This window comes from Ctenocephalides felis, unplaced genomic scaffold, assembly GCF_003426905.1.
Source record: "Ctenocephalides felis isolate EL2017-DRISC unplaced genomic scaffold, ASM342690v1 CF-g0.4_SCAFFOLD_01886, whole genome shotgun sequence".
NCBI classification, from domain to species: Eukaryota; Metazoa; Arthropoda; class Insecta; order Siphonaptera; family Pulicidae; genus Ctenocephalides; species Ctenocephalides felis.
This window is the reverse complement of record NW_020538040.1, coordinates 63888527-63913540: the sequence shown is the minus strand read 5'-3', so window position 1 is coordinate 63913540 and position 25014 is coordinate 63888527. Positions and strand designations below refer to the sequence as shown.

General features: G+C 29.0%; 1 protein-coding gene across 1 annotated transcript; it reads left to right on the top strand.

Annotated features, from left to right (window-relative positions):
- Positions 1 to 5065: 5065 nt before the first annotated feature.
- Positions 5066 to 17192, top strand: LOC113375200 (doublesex- and mab-3-related transcription factor A2-like). Its single transcript, XM_026615146.1, has 5 exons — positions 5066 to 5116; positions 9055 to 9210; positions 9316 to 9478; positions 15391 to 15634; positions 16652 to 17192. Exons 1-5 carry the CDS (start codon positions 5066 to 5068, stop codon positions 17190 to 17192), a joined length of 1155 nt encoding a protein of 384 aa, XP_026470931.1.
- Positions 17193 to 25014: the final 7822 nt, after the last annotated feature.

Below are 25014 nucleotides of genomic sequence, written 5' to 3'. Positions count from 1 at the left end.
TGTGCAAGGGCATTTTTAATCAAGTGGAGCTGGCTAGAATTTCGTCGCGTTCTCAAGATATTCTGATCAGAATCTATGTCGAAGCATATGCACGTTATGTGCTGTCACGTTGGTAGCTACTGATTACAGATCACTCAAAATACATTCAGAACACGAAAGGATTAATTGATATGTGTTTAAAAATTGATTTAATTTATACAATTCCACATATTATTCGTATGTCAAAGATATCATTTGAAAATCGTTTTTAAAGAGAGCAAAATCTTTATTTTTGAAATAAACAGTTGAACTAATTTTAACTAAATAACTGAATCTCAATTCTTATTGATTAAGTTGATTATGTACACGTATCGGGACGTTCATGCAGCTTGCCTTAAGGCAAAATGCTACTTACAACAAGTTTTAAGTGGAAATACTTATTCAGAATATGCGGCACATTTACATAAAATATCAACATTGTTAAATGAATGAAAGAAATTCGGTGCAAGGCCCTGAAACGGCGCAGCGGTGCGCAAAAATCGCATAGGTTCGTATATATTATAAACACCCACATACTCAATCAAAGTCGAAATTGATGCCCTTCTGCTGAGAAGACTCGTTTATCCCTTTAGCAGTCGTTTCTTTACGATCGTCACTCGTATGCTCAATCAGTCTATCATTAAGATTCAACAGTAGCAATATTAAAATGTCTTCAAAAGTATAAGGCGTATAATTATAATTCCTCTAAACGACACTTCGAGAGAAACCAATCTGTATCAAACTGAGCTTGGAATTGTAACATGACACTTCGGGTTTGTCGGGGTCCTTTCATATATTTTTGTATGTATCTCGATTTTACGGATTCGCGCCAGTGTGTCTGCTGTTTCAGAAGGAAATGCTACGGTTCTCAATGTAAGACGTTTGAATAATTTTAACATTTTTCAACATTAAATCAGTTATAATCAATTTTCCGTAGCGTAAGTATAGTTTTTTTCCAAAAATCAAAAATAAATATTTTTGTGTATCTTTACGTTTCAAAGGTTTTTGAACATTTTGGCATACCCTAGAAAAATTAGATAGATGTATGTATGTGTGTGTGCGTATGTGTGGATACAATTTTTGCGATTTGAATTATTAAAAATCAATTCCAATTGATAGGGAGACTTGCTGATTAGTTTTTGGCAAAGACAAGTCCAGCCGTTTCGAAGATACGGAGCAGAATATGCAAAAAATGGGAATTCGGATTTGCGATAATGGGAGATCCGATTTGATTGATTCAAAATAAATTCGATCGTCTGACGTGGAGACGTGCTGGTTAGTTTTTGGCAAAGACAGATCTACACTTTTGGGAGATACCGAGCAAGAAATGCTAAAAATTACAGTTTTTGAGGAAACGGAACATTCGATTCGAAAGGCCCAAAAAATATTTTACTTGTGTGAAGTGTGAAAAAACGATTAGTTTTTGGGAAAGATAACAAAAAATTATTTCAAACCTTCAATTTTTTCAAAATTTTCGAATACTGCATTACGGCACGGAAAATTTCAGCATTTGCCTTAAGGAACGATGCAATAAACGTATTCGCGTAATTAATATATAGATAAGTTTTTGTAAATATAAATCACAATAGTATGTAATCATTCATAAGAGCAACATTGCAGTAATAACCATATACCATTATTAGTTGCTTTAGAAAGGATCAACTTCGATGAAAAAATATAAATTCAATATTGAGAAAAATCATTCAAAACGTATTAAATAGCGATAGTGAAGAAGAACTAAATAAGCAGAAAAATGAAATAGGCAGACAATTTTGCAAATGAAAAACATTACGGTAAGCCGTAACTTTTAATATAATTGTTAAGTGAAGAAACTGGATAGTGACATCCTTTAAAGAAAAAGTGCAAGAAAATAATCAATCGATTTTACTGGAAATCGGATCAAGCTGCTACTTACAAATATTAAAATTCACATATTGTGAACATGTGAAGCTAAATCCTGACATTTTGCGTATGGTGTGAAACTCCGCACGCCGATGAACAACGGCGCCTTGTCGTCTGTTCTGCGCACAACATTTTTTGTCAAGCTTTCACCAAATGTTTAAATCGTTTTCGACTTTTTGATTATTTAATAATCACTGATTGTTGTAAATTAATTAACACAGAGCAAATAATACTCAAAATTATACCATATCTCTGCCCGATATAACTGTAATGAATAGGATTAATGATAAACTCTACTATTTGGCTATTTATTAGAATACGGCAGGTCCAATTGAAAACAAATTTAACATATGACGACAAATAACGCATATCCAACCAAAAATTATCTGACAATGTTCAGTAAAACTACCAGTTAATTCAACATTGGAGAAATGTGTTTTCTTGCTGTTTTTCAAAAATTTGCGACCTGGTCCAGAAGGTAAACAGGCCCATTATCTTATTTTAATTTTAAAGGGATTTTACAAAATAATAGCTACATTATTCAACCAATGCAAAATATAAATTTCATAGGTGCATTTTTACAGACATAACACCTTGATTTAGTATTCCGTCAGAAATATTCATCAGCAAAATTAAAGTAATTATTCATTTAATTGACCTCTTGTAAATTACTTTATTTAACTGAATTTACTTTTTATTTGCTCTTTGTTATTTTTCACATTTTTGCCAGGGTAAAAGTTAAGTTGGTCCTTTTTACCCCGCCCAGGTGTAAGCTTTTATAGAGATTATATAAAAAACGGTTGAATTTAACTTAAAATTAAAAATGCATCTTATAAAATAATTAAATAACGTGTACTTAAATATTACATTAAAGTCTCGTAAACTAAACAACAGTGCCCACAAAGAAAAAAACTACGAAAGAAAATACTTTTGTTATGGTTTTTCAAACATTACCCTTTATCTCCCATAGCAACGTCGTGAGAATCAAGGTGATGGTGGCTGGTTATACATCTTTTTCCCATATAGTTTCGAATATTTTCGTTAAAAAGTTCTTAATTTAATATAATAAGGATTTAATTTCTCTAAATTGTATTCATACCTACCTATATTCCTATGCCTAAAGTACCAGAGAATCTCAATGAATCTAGTTTTGTTCGTGGCATCTAGATTTCCAAGTAAAAACCGATCTCGCTACTGCTTGACATAAGACTGTCCGAAGCGAGTATCGAAACTAGGCCACGGGGGAGCAAAAAATCAATGAATAATCATGATTTTCTATAAAAATTGTTCTCTCAATAATATGGACTACTTACTTAAGATGCTTATAATATTCAACAAAATGTGTTATATTTATCTATGTTCCGTTATCGTTGTTTACATAGCACTAAGAAAATAATATTTACGAATATCTGAGCACAGTCGGCCAAATGTAACTGTTCATCTGTCACTTTTGCTATAGAATGTCGATATTTTGGTAAAACATGGCCTAACCGATTTCCCAAAGACTTGATGATTATTTTGATTCTCATAACATAATATTATCTTAGGCCTGAAAAACGTACCTAAGGGATCTTTTACACTTAAACTGATACTTGTTTAGTCAAAATATAAAAAATAATTAGAAGCGAGGTGGTAGCATAGTTCTATCTTAGATGTTATTTGATATAGTTTCTAAATATTTAACTATTCATTAGTTCAGAATTCTATATATACCACGAATAATAAGGCTGAAAATACAGTTTTCAACAAACAAAAATCATAAAATTTCAACAATGCTCATATACCTATATAAATTTCTAATGTAAAAACTTTCTGCAGCCCGAATTACTTTTTATTGAAAATTTATATAATTTTTGTTTTACCAAGAAAGTTTTCATGTCAGGGCGGTATATTTCCATAACTCAATAAATGAAATATAATGGATGTTAAATTTTAAAAGTTGGTTTTTATTTTATGTAGTGATAATAAATAAAATTACTAATGTATTTTGTAATTAAATTATATATTGCATGAAGTACTTTGACTGTATCTTAGAATTATGGATTTTGAAAATAATATAATTTTCTATTGGACAATTACGGGGAAGTAGATTACAACTAAATCGACATTAAAATGCATTATGGATGTGTGTGTATGGAAGTGCCCCTAAAAAACTCTTAAGTTATGTTTGTAAAATAATTTTTATCACAAGAAGAAAATTCTATATACCATACATATACAATTTCTTCCCACAGTATTAAATTATAACAACTATCGATAAAATAGTTGAAATATTTGAAAAGATTGGCTACGCAAATTGTATTTTTTTGCAAACTGAGTATTTGTTCGTTGCTATCGACTTAGCTTCAATTTGTCACTATTTACTCTTTTATTTATCTTCAAATATTTTAAATCAATTTCTAGTTTAGGAAATATTGAATCATTAATACAAATTGCTGGTGGTGTATGGCAGAACGGTAATATTTTTGAGAAAAAAAAGATTAACATTATGTAATCTATCGATTTGGCGCTTCAGCTAGGATGAAAAAAAAAGAACGAAAATAAAAAAGGCTATATTTTAAACCAGCCCCGAAATTTGCGAGTGAACTAATCAGCTTGTATCATGGTAATTTTAACATTCTAAAAATATCTAAGTTTTGAGTTTTTTTTCAAATCTTGTTTTTTTTTAATTTTAAAATGATTGGAATTGCAGCAGCCGATACCGTTTATAGTTCCGCCAAAAAAAGAGCTTGAAAAAATATGTCTTTCACAATTTTTCGAAGATAATGGTCGCCGTAATAATGTAGGAACTTTAAATTCGTTATATCGCATTTTTTCGGAAAAACCTATAAAAAGGCATATAAATCATTTAAATACCATATAAATTAGCGTATAAATCAATTATTATAACGAATAATTTTCATTAGTATTTTGTGAATTTTCATATATTGACATTGTAATTTAGTAAAGATTGTAAGCATCTTATTAAAGAAAGTTGACAATTTGTTGTCAAATAATTATATTTAGGCATTTTAGTATTTACGGCTTTTCAGAACATTTGTGTCTACGAATTGACATTATGAATCGTATCATTTTAAAACACCACAATTCATTCAACAATTATCCGGAAAATGTGTCCACACACATTTTTCTACAGAATGTCAATATGGTGAAAATCTTGAAGTGTAAGGATATAAAAAATCGTGTTTGTAAAAAAGTGAAATTAGAAAAATATAAATATAGTCAACAAATAAACAAATCTGTGAAATATAAAAGTCGTTCTCGTCAGAATGAAATTTTAAAAACAGCGAGAAACCTGGGCGTCTCTATGGTGGAAATGCGCCAAAGTAGCCAATGACAATAAACTGAATTCGAAGCATCTTCGTGCCATAGGCTAAGCTTGAAGGAGAGCCACGCCTTTGGGAAATTATTTTCAGGACACATTATTATCTCTTGAGACATTAGTTAGTTAATCATTCACTTTCCAGCTAAGCTATCGCCTTCCGATAGGTCAAGTTTCTTATGTGAATTATTGATAAAATATAAACAAGGTTGTATTTTATTTGTGGGATTATTAACAGTCAAAGGTAAGATAATGCAAATTATTATATACCAAATATTTATTATATATATATATTATAATATATATATATATTATGTATTAATAGATAAACGCTAATCACAAATTATATATTATCATATTTCTCTAAGTATATTGTTATATAGGCATTACAAATCATAAATTATAGACATATTAAGTTTTTAAATATTTTTTGTTCACTTATAATTATAGTTATTAATTTACCCCATAAAATAATAACTAATAATAATTAGTGCAATTAAATTAAAAGAGAAACTGGCACTTACTGAATCTCTTGCCTTATGATTACCAATTACTGAAATTCATTTTTTTTATTGGGTATTTTTACATTTTTTAAAAGTGTACTTTCAGGACCACTATAGTCGTACCACCTATAGTCGACGCAATTTTTCCTATATAAATGCATTTAAATACCATTAATTCGTCCCAGCACTGTGGTTTTATGTTTATAATTTTTTCGAATATTAAAAATAAATTTACCATATATTAATTTAATTATTATTTTTTCCTGTAGTGCATAAATGAGTTAGACATGTTTCGTTGAACAACCCCCCTGATCAAACTGTTGCAACTTTTTCGGAGTGATTTTTATTCACAGTCCTTTAAAGCTCGGAAAGCTCCTTATAAATTATTATAAGGCCTATAATTGAATTTATGCCCTTTACATCAACTCCTTCGGTTTAAATACAGTACATATCTATGATGTGTACGCTAGTATATCTTCATCATCCTTATATTGTTCAATAATTTAACTATAAAACAGCCAAAATATTTCTTTAGTACAAAGTTCTATAGTATAGTTCAATTACAGTACAAGATTATTGATTATACCCGCTTGGTATTTAGTCTTTCGCCCAAAAATTTAAAACAAATAATGTTTCTGCCTATTATAATTTTGTATTTATTAAAAAAAATCTATAAGTACGAGTACGGAATTTTGCACAAGTCCGACTAAGGATGCGTGTCTTCGAAGTTTCAAATTAAAACTACTTACATAATCTAAACAAATTATGTCAATTAACAATGCCGAATAAGTAAATAACTTTTGCAAGAAAAAAAAATCAAATGAAATTATTGCTATGAAAAGCTTACAGCTAAGTCAAATATATCAATAGACCTCAATTAAAAAATTTTGTTTAATTTTTAGACGTATTCAACTAAACAGTTCTCTTTAACAGTAAAAGATGTTGTAATTTATAAAAATTGAGAAAATATTAAAATATAGCCGCGGTACAACTTGAGGAATATTTTATAATTATTCAATAAACAAGAATCGCACAATTTGTTTCTATGAACTATCTTCTAAAAATTACCTTTTAACTATTTGTCAGTTAGATGAAAGTATTAGAAAAAATTAAAACTATATATATATACTATATATAAACTATATATATACAAGTTATAATGATTTTCTAATTTAATTTTAATTCATTTTTATTATACGAACTTTGTCCAAACTATAATATTATTAATATTATAAGAAACAGCAACGTTCAAGATAAAAGTTAACAATATCAAATATTAATTTTCAATAAATAAATTTATTGGTATTTGGTATTGAAATAAATAATCATTAATAATAAGTAATTAATAAAATTTTATAAATATATGCGTACAAATATCATTTGAAAATAAGATCATTACAAAGCATGTGAATTTTTTTTCTAATGATGTGTCTAGTAAACATATGATAATAATATATCAAAGAAATGGTCAAACATATATAAAAAAGACACAAAAACCGGAAGTAAAATATTGGGGTCATCTTTGTTTTCAGAACATGAAACTCAAAACTTGAAAAAAATTATAGCAACCGTTAGGTCCCATTGAAATCTAAAACTGAGCAAATATCGTTTGCAATTCGGAAACAGATTTATGAATGAAATTCAGAAATGAGAATTTACTACTTTGTAGTTTTGGTGAGGCATATCGTAACTTGACTAGGTGCAGTTTTTTTCATTCATAAAATATATACAAATAATGTAGTCCACTTTCTAATTTTGTAAATCCAATGGATAATTATCGTTTTTTCGTTTAATATTATTTGCATTACATTTAGATTATAAAAACTCTAATTAATTGTGATAATACGAATAATTAATTTCGTAGATGAATATGATTAATGCTTGTAGTATATTTATACAGTCCCCACATTTTAGAACATTTGAAGTTCTTTGAAACCTGGTATAACTAGAAATATATAAATTTAGTTTTGAAATAAGGTAGGGCGGGGCACAAAATTCCAATTTGACTTTGAGCAATTTTATTGTAAAAAACCAAACCAATTATATCAAACAAACAACTATCTAATTATGTTAAGTGAAAATTCCAGCTAAATCATTATTTTGGAAATATTTCTGCTGTGTTTCAAAAATTTGTAACCTGGTCCTTTTTACCCCATATGCGGAGTAAAATGAGACGGCCACGGAAAAACAAGGTACAATGTTCACTTTTAATTTCAAAATAATTTTACGAAATAATAGTTACCATATTCAACCAATGCAAGATATAAATTTCACGGGTATATTTTTTTCAGAGATAATACTATATATAACCTTGATGAGGTATTTCATAAAAAAATCATCAGCAAGGTTGGAATGAATATTTATTTAACTTAACTCTTGTAAAATTGATTTTCTTAACTTATTTTCCTTTTTTATTAACAATTTTTTATTGTTTATACCTTTGCCAGAGCAAATTTTCAGTTGGTCTTTTTTACCCCACCCACGTGTAAGCTTTTATAAAGGTTATATAAGAAAAATGTTAAATCTAAATTAAAATTAACAATACATCTTATAAAACACATAATAACGTAAACTTATCATAAGTAATAATAAATAAATTGTAATTATCTATAAATTTGTAATTATCTATAGCTCACAACCAACGAAAGAAAATACTTTTGTTATCCCCCGTTAACAACGTCGTACGAATTAAGGCGATAACTGGTTATACATTTTTTCATCTACTTTCAAATATTGTTTAAGGAATTCCTAACTTTTAATAATTCCTTACTCGTTTTTGAGATATCGGTGGTGAACCTTTTTATCCGCGGACCTTAATGGCTCGCTCTACCCTAAATGAAAACAGGAAAATATTGTAAAGTATACCTCCGACTTTGCCTCTAATGCGTCAAGTAGTTTGTGTTCTCAAAAAAATGGCCAAAAATAATTACAACTAAAATCACTAATTATTCGAAAATTACTTACAGTTTTAGTGCTACGTGCTAGTACATTATATTTATTATTATTATATTATTATATTTATTATTACATATATTATTTTAAAGTGCTTTCTTTGAATTGTATGCGTTAAAAAAACGTGCGGGAAAAAAGATACTAGGTATTAGGGCTTATCATATCATATGATTTCGCTTCAGAGAGGAGTTATATCTAACATTTTTATTCCCATTATTATAAAAATTACTATTTTATGCATTTTGAAAATCTTTGTTGATTCAAAAATGAATTTCGAACAGAATGAGCGGCAAAGATTTATCTGTCAGTCGGCAGCCACCGTCGAATAGTGCCGAAGCAGAGAGTCCGCATTTGCAGCAAAAGCGCTTGCTGCGAACCCCTAAATGTGCCCGGTGCCGAAACCACGGCGTCATATCTTGCTTGAAAGGACACAAAAAACTGTGCCGCTGGCGCGATTGTCGTTGCCCAAATTGCCAATTGGTCGTAGAAAGACAACGAGTTATGGCCGCACAGGTGAGAAGATGGAGACGATTATATATTCAGAATTTAATAAAATATTATTCATAAATCAGTCAAACATACAAAGTACATTTCAATAAATTTAAATTTATATTTCAGGTCGCACTAAGAAGACAACAGTCATCGGAGGAACAGAATGGAAGTCACCAGGATCCGGTATCGCGTGCCCAATCGTTGGAAGCCCTTCTGGCGCAGAAAAGACTTTATCAAAAACATTTGCGTTCTTTGCAACAGTCTACGCTGACCAGAGAAATTTTACAAGGTGAGTAAGCCATATTAGTTTTAATTATCATATACCCACATAACACGGTAGTTATGTTCCAAAAAAGTAGCGTGTTATGCGAATCTGTGTTATACGGGACAAGGAACTAGTACAAAAAGAGGGGTGGGTTAGGTTCCAAGAATTCAAAAAAGCATGCTACATATCATGATTTTATAATAAATATTGTTGTATTTATTATTTTTTAAAATATAATATACATTACATCAATTATATGATTTTTTCGTCATAATTACATGATAATTGCTATCTAACACCATTCTTTTTAGCAAGATATCTTCATCCTTTGAGTTGCTTTCTAAACGACCTCCAGATCCGTATTATTTTTTTCAAAATTAATTATATTTGCGATGACTTAGCAAAAAGATATTATATATTTATTACATGCAAAATTATCTTTGTTAAAAGAGGTATCAAATTAGTTATCTTTTGCTTTAGTTTCATCACATTTATTGAGCTATTGTACTGCGATTTTACTAATTTTTGATGAAATTAAGTTTTATTTTCATGAATTTTATTATATTTTTTATTTTATTAAGGTTTTGCCCAACTCTTAAACCGTGTTAGAGCAAATCCGTGCTTTAAAAGTACCCTGTTATAAGAGGGATGCTATAAATTCTTAAACCGTGTTAAAGCGAATCCGTGTTAAAGAAGTACCTTGTTATGTGGGGGTTAACTGTATATCCAACTTGCCTGAAATGCCATTGAACTAATTGTGAGTTAAAACTTAACCTTATTCAGAAAAAAAAACTTATCGCTCATGGACTGTGCGATGCGCGTCGATGATCGTATTAATTATGTATAAGATTGCATTAACATGTATTAAGATGCAAAACTACATATTATTAACTACATATTAACCCTTTCCACTCGCTAATTGCGGAATTATTACATATTTTGCCGACGGAGCGTAATAAATATTACATATTTGGCTTTTTTATTATTAGTATTCCTGCGGCAACTTTTAATAAAAAATCGTACATACTTAATTAATATGGTGCTTTTAACAAAAGGAACATGAAACATTAGTCAAGCAAAAGTTTTTAATGCTTTACCACATTCCCAAGTACAAAATACTTTAAATCCTTCTTTTCAAACATCAAAAGAGCTTTCAAATTCTTACATTCTTCCTCAGAATATTATATATTATAAATGTCAACAACTCTAACGCGTATCTATTTTTGGAAAAATCTTATCTCGCAGCATGTCAAAAATTAATTAATAGTATCGAAATATCCAAAACGACACGCTCAAAGAATTTGACACATTTTTGTAGCTGAATGAAATTAATTATTAGTTTTGTGCGTTGAACAGATAATTTTCTTGATGAATTGAAAACAAATCATTAATTATATGATTGAAAATTCTTTGACATGTTTTTTAATCAAAAGACTGTTATAACCATTTCAGTTAAGTTGTTTGTTGAAAGATATAAGGTAAATAAGAATGTAAAAAAATATAATTTCAATTTTTTTACTACTTAATACTGTTAATCATCAAAAAGGTATCACGGAATAAATATTTTGTATGTAATATTTGGTCTAATGATATAATATATGTAATATCAATACATAATTATGTAGTTTTATAAGAACATTGTACACATCGCAATCATTTGTCATTGGTTTGCATATAGTAATAAATTACATGAATAATAGACCAAATCAAAAGTTAGAAGTAAAATCAGAAATATAGAGAACAAACAACCTATGATTCGTTTGAGTGCAAAATTTGAGATAGGAAAGCCGGGGTCAAAGGTCCAATTTGACTTTGACCATTTATATTGTGAAAACCGAACCAATTATATTTCAACAAATAACACATATCAAACAAACAACTGTCTGACTATATTCAGTAAAACTTTCAGCTAATTCATCATTGTAAAAATTAGTTTTTTTTGCTGTTTATCAAAAATAAACCGCATAAGCGGGGTGAAATGGGACGGCTATGGGGCAATAGGTCCAATGTCTGATATTAAAAGGATTTTATGAAATAATAGTTTACTTTATTCAACCAATGCAAAATATAAATTTCATAGGAACAGTTTTTACACTGTATATAACCTTGATCTGATATTTCGTCAAAAATATTCATCAGTAGGGTTGGAATAACTATTAATTTAATTTATTTCTTGTAAAATTACTTCTTTTAACTAAATTTACATTTATATGTACTATTTTTTATTGTTTGCGCTTTTGCCAAGGTAAAAAGGTTTAGATGATCCTTTTTACCTTATCCACGTGTAAAATTTTATAAGGGTTATATAAAAAAACTGTTGAATCTAACTTCACATTAACAATACTTAATTAAATAATGTATAGTTAAAAATTATACTAAGGTCTTGTAAACTAAACGACAAAAAAAGTGCTCACGCCAAAAAAAACTAACAACGAAAAAAAATACCTTTGTTATAGATTTTCAAACATAACAGCAGTTTATTTCCTGATAGCGACTTCGTCAGAATTTAGGTGATAGCTGGTTATAGGTACGTCTTTTTCCCTTTCAAATATTGTTGTTAAGAAATTGTTAACTTCACTTGCCTTCAATATATCGGTGATGGACTTTTTACCCGCGGACTTTTAAGCCCCCCTCTACCCCCTACGCGCAGTCAAATGATTTGTGTGTATTCTACATCCATCATTTTTGTATGTTTAACTATTAAATTTCGATTTTTGTATGTAATTAAGTGTCGAGTTATTCCAATCTATTGAGTAGTAAGTAAATGTTAATCCAAAATCCCAGAACAACAAACAATCGTCATATACATTATCGCTTCCTTTCCAGTTGTCAGACTACCAGACAGGGTAGAATTGCAACATAAACATATAATATTATCTTAAAACTCGTCTTAACTGACTTCCCGGCGTCGCCTCAATGTTTCCTTTTCGAAATGAACGCCGTCGAACAATATGCGCGCAGCTGTCAAATTTTATTAACAGCAGTTAAAAGTGTTTCAAAAGCGTTGTTTATAGGTTTATTTTTTACCGTATGTCGTTGTATATAATTCTTTTGTTCGGACAAAGAACGCAGATAATTGGTTTTTAACACTTTTACTATTTATTCTATTCACGCTCATATTATTTTTTTCGATCCGCTTGTTTTAAGATTTACACAACGCTATATCATCTCGTATTCTTTGTGCTTTAACAAATAAACACTACAAGTATTTTCAAAAGACTTTCATGAAATGTTTGTATTTTGAAATTAAAGCGTTGAACCATTTGATACTCACTTTAAAGTCAGTAAAGTTAGCCGTGCATATTGCATGGTTAATAATTTTCACTTTTCCACAATGCCATAGCAACACACTAAGCGCACATTGATGTCCATTAAATGTTTCATCTATAGATAATTGAAACTAATTTTTATTATCCGATTATATGTAGATAAATATTTTTTAAACCGTAGATAATTAGTTTCATAAATTCATTACTTTTTAAATTTTAATTACAAAGCAGAATCCAAAAATTAATTTTTTCCTCTCAAAAATGGTTGTATCTTCAGATTTTAATATTCAATTTATTTTCATTTCATTTTTTTTGCTAAAATGTCTCATTCTGCGAACCATTCATGAGCTATGTACTGTGTACATATTTATAAAATTGGATAATCCTGCAAAAAACCCTTAGTGTATAGTGTTTGAGAATATCATAAAAATATTACAAAATAAAACGGTAAAAACTTAAACTTTATCAAAAACAACCCTCACTCAGTGTATAGTGTTTGAGAATATCACGAAAATATTACAAAATTAGTGATTATGCAAGAATCGATAGATATTTTGACGTATCAAGATTTATCGATAGTAACCTTTTCTTCACCAAAATCTAAGAATTGTCTTGAAAATGTTTCAGCGAATAGAGCGGATAAATTTAAGCTTTTCCATAATAAAAAAAACTCCGAAAAGACTTGTTTAAAAATCGTTGAAATTTTTTTAAAAAAAATGATCAGTTATCGAGCTAGATAAAATTAGATGATTGGGCTACTAAAATGAATATTACGAAATACAGGTTTGTAGTAGAAGGGTGAAAATTTAGTGAACATATCAACACATCAAATTCAAAAATTAATTAATCATTGCAAAATTTCCAGATAATTAACATCAAACTTCTCTATTTCGATAACCAAAAAAATATTCAGAGAACCTCGTAAAATAATTCTATTCGGTAGAGTTCAAAAAGGCAAAGCGGTAGGGAAAGGATGATGACAAAAAATGGAAGTAAAGATTTAGAATGATTGACATCCAATTAACGCATGCTCGTGATGGCTCTCGGCTCTACACTAATATAACTTGGGTACAATTAACAAGAAAAGAACCGTACTGAAAATTAAGTGCTGTTTACGAATATAATATTATCTTTATGAAAATCTGGATTTATGTGTGATCGTTTTGTTTTCGTTAAATATGCTCTTACATTATTTTTATTTGTGGTATTGGTCTCTAATGTCTTGCATTAGATATATCTTATAATTCACATCTTCAAGAATTTTCGTTTAATTGATGAAAAATGAAATTTATAAACACAGTCTTAGATTAATACATATACACACACATATATATATATATATATATATATATATATATATATATTAGGGTGGTCCTTAATGTGGACATTTTCGAATTTCCTTGCTCCCAAGGGCTCAAATAGTTCCAAATTGATAAAAAATTCTCTGAAAGTTTTAGCTCTTAATATTGTCTTTTATATAAAGCGCAATTCAATCAAAGTTTTGTATGGAAATAGCGTGAAAAAATTTTCAAGAATTTCAAGAATTCAAAAAGTAATAAAAAACAGAAGATTTTAAAAAAAAAATCGACCATCTTCTGCTTTTCTTAAACATATTGTTTGCTTAAATCTTATCAAGATCATGTTTCTTGACAGATGTCCTGAAGATGGAACGTATCTAGTTCCGAAACGTCGACAATAAATAAATAAAGAAATGGTTTTTTAAAAACATTATATATATGTATATATAGTAGAACGAAGCTTAAATATCCGTGGGTAAAAAGGTCTGCTGCCATTATCTCAGAAACAAGTAAAACTAGAAATTTTTAACTTCAATATTTAAAAGTAAAGGATAAAAGATATATAACCAGCCATGACCTTGATTCTCTCGACGTCGATATCCGGAAATAACCGTAATGTTTGAAAATCCCTAACAAAGGTATTTACTTTCGCCGTTATTTTTATTGTTTGTTACGAGACCTTAATATTCTTTTATAAGATGTATTGTTACTTTTAAGTCAGATTCAACAGATTTCATTACATAACCTCAATAAAGGATTACATATGAGTGGGTTAAAAAAAACAACTGACCCTTTACCGTGGAGAAGTAAACAATTAGAAAATAGTAAATTGAATTTAAAAAAAAAATCTAAAAGAGAAAAATTGAATGAATGGTTATTCCAACTCTGCTTATGAATATTTCGGACAAAATATCATCTTAAGGTTGTATACAGTCAGGGCTCGCCCGTAGGTAAGCGGTTAAGAGCGACGGGGTTTGTTTCAGAGGTCCCGGGTTCGATTCCCACTTCGAGCAGCCTGTTGTCAGGCAACATTGACAACGATTTTCACTTGGAAATATAGATAGCAATATGTTTCCAAGTGAAAATAGCCCTCACCGGCATTGTTGCACCATACTTGCCCTATTACAGAGATTGTAATAAAAATTTATCATACAGAGATGTGACAACTGTTTGGGTTGCCCTCTGTAATAAAACAAACGTAGTTTGTAAGATCTTACTCACAACAGCTCATAGAACCCATTAGTTCTGATTGCTGTTCAAATAAAATTAAAATATATATATATATATATATATATATATATATACGCTGCAATTTAACATACTGCAATCAATTTATTATAGTTTCGAATATTTCTCTATTATTTTCCAGGGTGCCGTAGATTTCAAATATGTCGCGGTCCCCCTTTATCGGATCGTTTGCGCAAGAGGCGCGCTTTCGCTGACAGCGAACTGGACAGAGCCGGCGAGGCGCAGTGCCCCACATTGCCTTGTGCTCCGATGGTTTGCAATCCGGGACCAGAGTATGCGATCAGGACCATCAGGGAGAGATTAATGCAGTACGCAGTACAGCCACAACAAGATACAGTAAACACCACACAGAATGTCTCTCAAAGGTAAATTTTCATTTTAAATTGTTTCTTGACAATTATTCCTGGAACAAAATATTTTTAAACCTACAAAATAAAAAATTTAAAATCATTTATTAGGGTAGTTAATGGACCGAAAATCGTAAATGAATTTTTTTGCATATCTTCACATTTTGAAGGTTTCTGAATATTTTGGCATACCTTAGAAAAAATGGATGTGTGTGTGTGTATGTACGATTTCGGGAACACGGATCAACCGATTTGAATAATTCAAAAAGCATTCGATTCGTATTGATAAGGAGACGTGCTGATTAGTTTTTGGCGAAGGCAGGTCTAGCCGTTACGAAGATACGGGGCAAAAAGTGCCAAAAACGGTAACTCAGTTTTTAAGAGAACGGAGCGTCCGATTTTAATAATTCAAAAAACATTTTACTTGTATTGACAAGATGAAGAATTGATCAAATTTTCATGAGGGCAGGTCCAGCGGTTTCAGAAATCTAACAAAAAAAGTAAAAAAAAATGCCATTTGGCGGTCAAAAATGATCATTAGACATATGCACATCAAATTATCAGATATTTTATAGAGATTTTAACAATAAGTATAAACTTTGTTTACATTTCTATGGGTTCCAAACCAATGTTTATCCGTTAGACAGCGACGCGACGCGCTTTATATTTTGTCTCTATGTAGTTAAAGTAGTACGATTGCTTTGAAAAAAAGTTCAGATCTTCCAAAATATGTCAAAATAAAGGTAATTTTTTGTCCAATTTATAGTTTCTCAAAAATCTTATTTTTTTTTCAAAGTAAATTTTTTTCAAAAATGTTAATCTTGTTTTTAAAAAAATAATAATTGTTGGTACGAGAAGTTCCAGCAACTTGCCTTAAGGCACGATGCCTTAATTCCTTACGACAGAATTCCACTTACAGCTAGTTTCGAAGTGTTTTCAAAAATTTTTTGGCTGCTATGATATTTCATAAAAGAACTCAGTTCTTGTTCATCAACGACGCAAAATGCCACTTACACATATATTTAATTGTTTCAGGTTGTTAAAGTGTTACAGAATACAAGCTACGGATTTCTTCAACCAGCAGCCCTTACCAACTCCTACTGGCGAAGAAATTTGGACAACAAATTACCCACAACATCTGTTATATTCTGATATGAGAAACATATATTCAAACTCCATTTCAAACCATGATCAGCTGCTTAGCTCAAGAAATCACCTAAAAGCTAATTCTGATTATGAAGAACCAGAGAATATGCTTAATTGTGCTCAAAATAAAAATATAAACGCGCCATTTAATATGATAAATAGCGAAGACGTTTTTATAGATCGCACTCATTTTGTGCAAACTCAAAATTATGATGCTACAATATTAGATAATACTCTGAATGGTACAAAAATTAAACGAAGTATTAGTCCTGTTGAATCTAGCGTGAATCGGTTAAATTCAATGGAAATTAGTTCTGATGATATTATTTTGAAAAATGAGAGAACTCCAAGTTTACCCTCCTCCGATGTAACAGTTTCCAAAAAGCCAAAAATATCATTTTCAATAGATTCAATAATAGGTGTCAAATAATATCAAAATAACTGCCTAAATTATAAATGTAAAACAAATAATTAAGTTTATAAAAATATAGGAAAAAATAGTTATTAAATATTCAATAAGTTTATATTATTATGAATGGATATCGTACATTGTAAATGTAATTGACAAATTTAATGCATAAAAATATATTGTAAATAGTCATTATTGTACCAAATATTTTTATAAAATATTGTTATTATATAAATAAATTTTTGTAATAAATCAGTTGTTTGTATTCGTTCATAGTATTTATAATAATGTTTGTTCTAAATTCGACATAAACGATGAAAGATTTTCGAAAATGAAAAAAAGGGATATTTAAATTTATATAAGTTATTTTTTGGCAAAGCCAGACAGCTTGGTGCCAGTCGCTGCGACCCTTGTCAAAACGAATGATTTATGCTTCCTTTAAATCCTAAATTAACAACGTTTTTGAGAATTCAATATCGACGGCACATATGGTATATTCTTCGCAAACTTTCTAATATTAATTGATAATACTTTATTGTTTAACATTTTTATTTCAGGAAAATATATTACATGCATAGGTGGCATTAGGATTTAGATACATAGCCATAAAAAACACATATGCATTCATTCCGAATGTGAAAAAAGTTATATGTTTTCGTAAAGAGAAGGTATATATTATAACGAAACTAATGATAAGTTAAAGAAAATGCTTATACAAATGTGTATGTAATAAACTCTTAATTTAACAATAGTAAATTAGGTAACAACCTAATTTATAATAGCCCGTACATACTTTATACATTTTCTTTTATATAATTTTTATTTAAAATAAAAATTCAAATAATTTGTATAAAAGGTGAGAACGGTTCCTGCATTAATGTCTCACGGGGTGAGATTAAAGCATCGTATATATATATATATAATATATATATATATATATATATATATATATATATATATATATTTATATAACAAGATCGAAACAAAATATTTCAATGCACAATGGTTAAAACTTATGTAAATCTGTCTTATAAATAAAAAATCTAGAAAATTTTAATAAAATACTGCATACATTTTTTGTTTTTTTTTTTAATTTTATGTCTAATTTAATTGCGCAATATACGAGGTGTGTTCAAAAAGTACCCGGAATTACTAATAATTAAATTTCGCGGGTCTGGAGTGTCTGATTGTCAAAATTTTTTTTTTATTGTGTTGGTATACAAGCCCCTAAAGTATGATGAAATTTTCAGCTATATTCACTGTTTACTTTGTCTGTGGTAGTCGCTAAGGTTCGACGTGTTTTTCTGAGCTCGGCGATTTTTACAATGGAAGAATTGAAAAGTCAAAGAATTTGTATTAAATTTTGCGTAAAAAATGAAATAAAGTGTTGCAAAGTGCAAAAATTCACCAGATATGGCTCCGTGTGACTTTTTCCTATTCCCAAAGTTGAAGAGACCCATGAAAGGACGGCGGTTTTCCTCGATTGAAGAAAATCGCTGAGAGTGCTCAAGGACATATCAAAAAGTGAATATCAAGGGTGCTTCGAAAATTGGAAAAAACGCTGGCATAAGTGTATTATATCTGGGGGGGACTACTTTGAAGGGGACCACATTAATGTAGACGAATAAATAAATATTTTTTTGAAAAAACGAAAATTCCGGGTACTTTTTGAACAGACCTCGTATGTATGATCAGAATCATACTATATATATATATATATATATATATATATATATATATTAGGGTGGTCCTTAAAATGGTCATTTTCGAATTTCCTTGCTCCCAGGGGCTCAAATGGTTCCAAATTGATAAAAAACAATTCTCTGAAAGTTTTAACTCTTAATATTAACGTTTAGATAGAGCGCAATTCAATCAAAGTTTGTATGGAAAGAGCATGGAAAAAATTTTGAAAATTAAAAAAAAATGTTTTAGGTATAACTTAGCGACAAATGAATGAGTTTTATTCATTCATTTGTTCGCTAAATTACATTTAAAAAACATTTTTTAAATTTTTGAAAAAATTTCCATGCTATTTCCATACAAAACTTTGATTGAATTGCGCTCTATCTAAACGTTAATATTAAGAGCTAAAATTTTCAGAGAATTGTTTTTAATCTATTTGGAACCATTTGAGCCTCTGGGAGCAAGGAAATTCGAAAATGACCATTTTAAGGACCACCCTAATATATATATATATATATATATATATATATATATATATATTAGGTTGTCAAATATCTCCCTTCCGCTTTTTTGCTCTTGGTTTATAATAATTAAAAAGGCGGAAGGGAGATATTTGACAATCTTATATACAAGTGTTCCATGGCGTAATGGTTAAGCGCACCGTCTCGTTGAAAATATAGATGAAAAATATAGCTGCGGTGTAAAATAGCAATGGAAAATCTCTCACACTATTCTGTTTTTTTTTTAATTTTAATTAGAAAAAAAATAGCATCCGGGCGCTGAGGACACCGGGAGCGTCCCTGGTAATAATGTATATTAAATTATTACTAAGAAAAATGTAATTTATATATTATAATTACTAAGAACCATTTAAAATATGGTACGAGATTATAAAAATTATAGGCAACATTATTGGAGCAGTTATTTTAGGTAAAAAAATCCAAGGTGATATTGTACTTTCACCGCGGATATTATATATTAATTTTTTCTGAATTTGTTAAACTGTTTGAAAAACTTTTCCAAGACAATTTGCAATATAATGTAGAAATTGAGACTCATCATTTTATTTAAAGCAGTTCTACATTTAACATTGCTCATATTGATGTATATGCATTTTGGTGAGAAGAGTAATTTAAAAAACAATAATTATTATTTTTAGGTAAACAGTAAATATAAGTATAGGATATTAAAAAAATGGGGGCGTGGGTACAGAACAACGTCTGTCGTGTCATCTAGTACAAATAAAATACATACTTTCAGGATTTGATGGTCCAGATTTGCTAGGAGCCGTTTATTCACCTAGAGGCAACATACAAATTCATTCACCATATTTGGAAATATCAGCTTTCAATCCACGTTCAAGAATTACTTTAACGACAAGAAAACTAGAGAAAAGGAAGTAAGTTATTATATATAATGTTTATACACACACACACATTATGCATATATGTGTATGTATATATATATGTGTGTGTGTAAACATTATTAGCTGGAATTCACAAAACGATTTTAGAGCATGCTTATATTCATGCAATAGCAAGGGGTCGAATCTATAAAGAAACCTGTCATTTCAACCTGGTATTCTTCTACTTTCCATCTACTGATTTCACTTAAAGCAATAATACGAATATCCTATTCCGTCTTGGTCAGATAGTCCAGATGTAACGTATAACTGCTACAAAAATATTACAAATTAATTCCCCGAACGAAATAACGAAATTCGACACCGAACCAAAACTGGGATTCCTTGCTAAGCAATCGCTAATGTATAGAATATGACACCTCACACTACAGCTTCTGCCAAAGGCTATCTACGATATGGGATTTCTAATAGACAGATACGAATTTAATTTGTCAACATAATATTTTACCTGAAATGTTGAGTTCGCAATCATGCGATATATATTAATACAATCGCAGATTTGCACTACCCGACTACCTCTCCCACAATCGTACGAACAGCTTTAAAAAAAAACTATGATTTTACATCCTAATTCAAATTCGTTCACATTGAAATGATCCTACGATTATGTAAATTCATTAACACTTGGTTTACGGAAGTGATGTATATATGATATGCACATAGGTTAAATACAAGTTGAAATAAAATAGTTATTAACTTACCGTAGGTTAAGTTATAGTAATCGCAAAAAAATCGAAAATGAAAATGTCTATATATCTTTACGTTTTAGAGGTTTCTGAACATTTTGGCATATCTTAGAAAAAATGGATGTATGTGTGTGTGTATGTGAGCGGATACAAAGTTTCGTCGACTGTTGATAAGGAGACGTGCTGATTAGTTTTTGGCATAAGCAGGTCTAGCCATTTCGAAGATACGGGGCAAAAAGTGCCACAAACGGTAACTCAGTTTTTAGGAGAGTGGAGCGTCCGATTTTAATAATTCGAAAAACATTTTACTTGTATTGATAAGATGAAGAACCGATTAAATTTTCATGAAGGCAGGTATAGCGGTTTCGGAGATCTAGTGAAAAAAGTGAAAAAAAATGCCATTTGGTGGTCAAAAATGATCATTAGACATATGCACATCAAATTATCAGATATTTTATAGAAATTTTGTTGAGTGAATATAACTCCTTTCTGGAGCGGAGTCAAATCCTAATCGATCCGGCTTCGGATATGATAATCCCAACTCTACTGCCTATCTATACAGGATAAATGGTCAATTATCATCTTTTTGTTAATGTTTTACAACTGAACCTTTACACTGGCAAAAGTGTAAAAATTATAATACTACTAAATAAAACTGTGTATTAATTTAAAATAATAATTTTACAATAGATAAATTGTAATTAAGTTAATAGTTATTTCATCTATGACGATGAATATTTAAGGTATAATCTTTATAAAAATAGACACATGAAATTTGGATTTGAAATTGGGTAAATAATGTAGCTTGTATTTCGGAAAATTCTTTATAATTAAAAATGAGACAATGGATGTATTTGCCCCCTATGGGATATAAGGCGACTGATGACAAGATTTAGAAAAAATAGCATACAAACATATTTGTATATTTAGGTAATAGCTGAGAATATTTCAATAGTTGAATATTTGATATGTTTTATGTGTTGTGATACATGTTATTTGGATTTTATCCTCTCTTAAACCTTAGCAGATTTTTTTTTCGTTGACAGTTTAAGTCATTATCATCGGTCATTATAATAATTGAATAAAACAAAATATTTCATGACGTATACATTTTGTAACCTTATTACATTTATTTCGATTTTTAACGTTCAGTATAGTTCAGTTTAGTAGAATTAAAAGCAACGCAAAAAATTAAATTGTTTTAATATATCATTACATTTCACATAATTTTATACTCCGTTCGTAATTCACCTTATTCTGGAATATTTACTTGGAAGGAAAAAAATGACTATGTATGCACTTGTACGTAGTATGTATGTATGTAAAAATTTGTTGTCAAGTTTTATGAAACAGATAAACCGATTTAAATAATTTAAGAGACAATCCATTAGTATTGATAACGCGATTGCGAGTTCATTTGCGAAAAGCAGATCAAAGATTCTTTTCTACATTTAGCAAATAGCATATTTTTGTGAAGTTTCGTGTTTCTTACAAATATTAATCATTTTCAGTTTAAATCATTTTACATTAACAAGTTACTAAAAAAAATTAATTGATTTATTTGAAGCTTAAATTACACAAAAATTACATGAAGGATTATATGGTATGTTTGCCTTTTTGTCGAAATTAAGCTTCACCCTTGTATTGAAACGATTTATAAGTCATTTTATAATTCTGAATTTCAACATCGATGGATATATTGAAGAAATAGTAATTATTCTGTAAATTATTGAATAAAATATTCGATTGTCTATAAATGCTATAACATGTTTTTATATTGAAAATTTAATTCAAATTATATTTATTTATGATGTGAAGCTATTCTAATAAGTTTTGAAATTGTATAAATTTTATCTATATTTTCAGATGAATCTTAGATATTTAAAGTCGCAAAAATACAAACATTTAAATTAGCTCATAAATACGTAAAAGTAAAGGAACTCTAGATTGAGCATCAAATGCTTGACAATTTAGTTTAATGAAATTTTGAAAAATTGAAGTTGTATAATGTACAATAACTGATTTTTCATAACGTGAAAATATTGATAATTTTTGAAAATTGTAAATACTCTGAAAACTTGAGTGATAAGTGTGACAAATATCGAAAAAAAAAGTTTATGAAAATTTTACAAAAAGATAAAAATTTAAATACTTCAAACTTTGTAAATATGTTGAAATTTGAGAAAATTTGTCGAAAAAATGATTTTTTTCAAAATTCTGTAAAATAAGATAGTTTATCAAATTCCTAATATATAAATAAAAAGAAGTTAAATTTTGCGATAATAATGAATATTGAGCTAAATTTGAAAACCAATCATTCAGAATACTAGACAAAGTAGAGTAGAGTATTTTTATTTGTATTCTCTATACAAAAGATGTTTCCTTTCAATTGATCATTGGCAGGTAGAATAGTAAAATTTATAAATCATCTGATACTGATATAATAATATAGCGTTCCCGAGTGTAGTGCCAAATGCCGATTTATGTATTTTATTTAAAAACTAGCTGTACTCGATCAGCGTTTCTGTATTATAACTATAAATAAAAATCCATCCACAAATGCGATTCTGTTATATCTAGTTAGTAAGATGAAAAATACCGCAAGTATCTGTCGTGGTTCATTGTTGAGCTGTATTAGATGCATCAGCATCCCAGTATATAATATAAGCTTATAAACATATCAGTATTTAATGAAACTCAGAAAATTTACTGTAAAAACCAAATAAAGTATATCACAACACATAAAACATATCAAATAATCAACTATTGAAATATTCTCAGCTATTACCTAAATATACAAATATGTTTGTATGTTATTTTTTCAAAGGGGGCAACAAATACATCCAATGTCTCATTTTTTATTATAAAGAATTTTCCGAAATACAAGCTACATTATTTACCCAATGCCAAATACAAATTTCATGTGTCCATTTTTATAAAGATTATATCATAAATATTCATCACCATAAATGGAATAACTATTAACTTAATTTATCTATTGTAAAATTTATATTTTAAATTAATACACAGTTTTATTTAGTATTATTCTAATTTTTACAAAGATTCAGTTGTAAAACATTAACAAAAAGACGATAATTGACCATTTATCGATCAGGTTAAAAATGAATAAGAAAATTGAGAAGCGTGGTAGGAGGGTAAAAATTGAGGGTTGCTCAAATTGAAAAAAGTGATCCAATAAATTAAAAATAAATGAAATCTCATGATGGAATTACTTTTTTATGTTAAAATTGAGCTTTTTCATAAAAATCAATAGAATTCATTTTTTCTATACGCATTATAAAGAAATCAAAATTGACCAACATATAAAAAAATTCTTCGAGGGGCGGCCAACCGCTACCACTTGGTTGCGATCAAAATATGCGAAAACCTGTCCGGGGATTACCTATAACAGTTTCCCAAATTTTTACGGCGAAAGAATAAACTAGTTGGTATCAGTATTTTGCTTGAGGCAAGTTACATGAACTTCCCGATATGTAAATAATCGATTTAATCAATAAAAAATAGATTCATTTATTAGTGATTAAAAGTATTCCGAGTCGATTTATTACACATATTTGAAAACGAACGAACACGTTAACTCGGAGTATTCTCTAAAACAAATTTTCACAAATCAATAATTTTTATAACCAGTTTCGTAAGATTTTACTGGTTTAGTATGTTCATCAAGACCAAGAACTCTATCGTTATACCAAGTAGTAAATCATCTAATTTTAATTTTAACAAACATCAAAAAAACTATTCATTTACTAAACTTTGATGAATTTTTTAAAATTAAACTACTTGTCGTAAGGCCGTAATATTTCAATAAGTTGTATAAGACTATGATATATATCATCAAAAAAATTCCATAAAAATCGGCTCAATTTTTTTTTTTACAAGAAATTACAAGAAAATGGCTCGGTAGATTTTCACCTAAAACTAATCAGTATATCATTCCCAACTAATATCTTTCGAACAGTTTTTGATTTTTTAAATCGATTCGGTAGTATGAGCTTAAATGTGGACGAAAAGTTTAACTTTTTTTCAAATT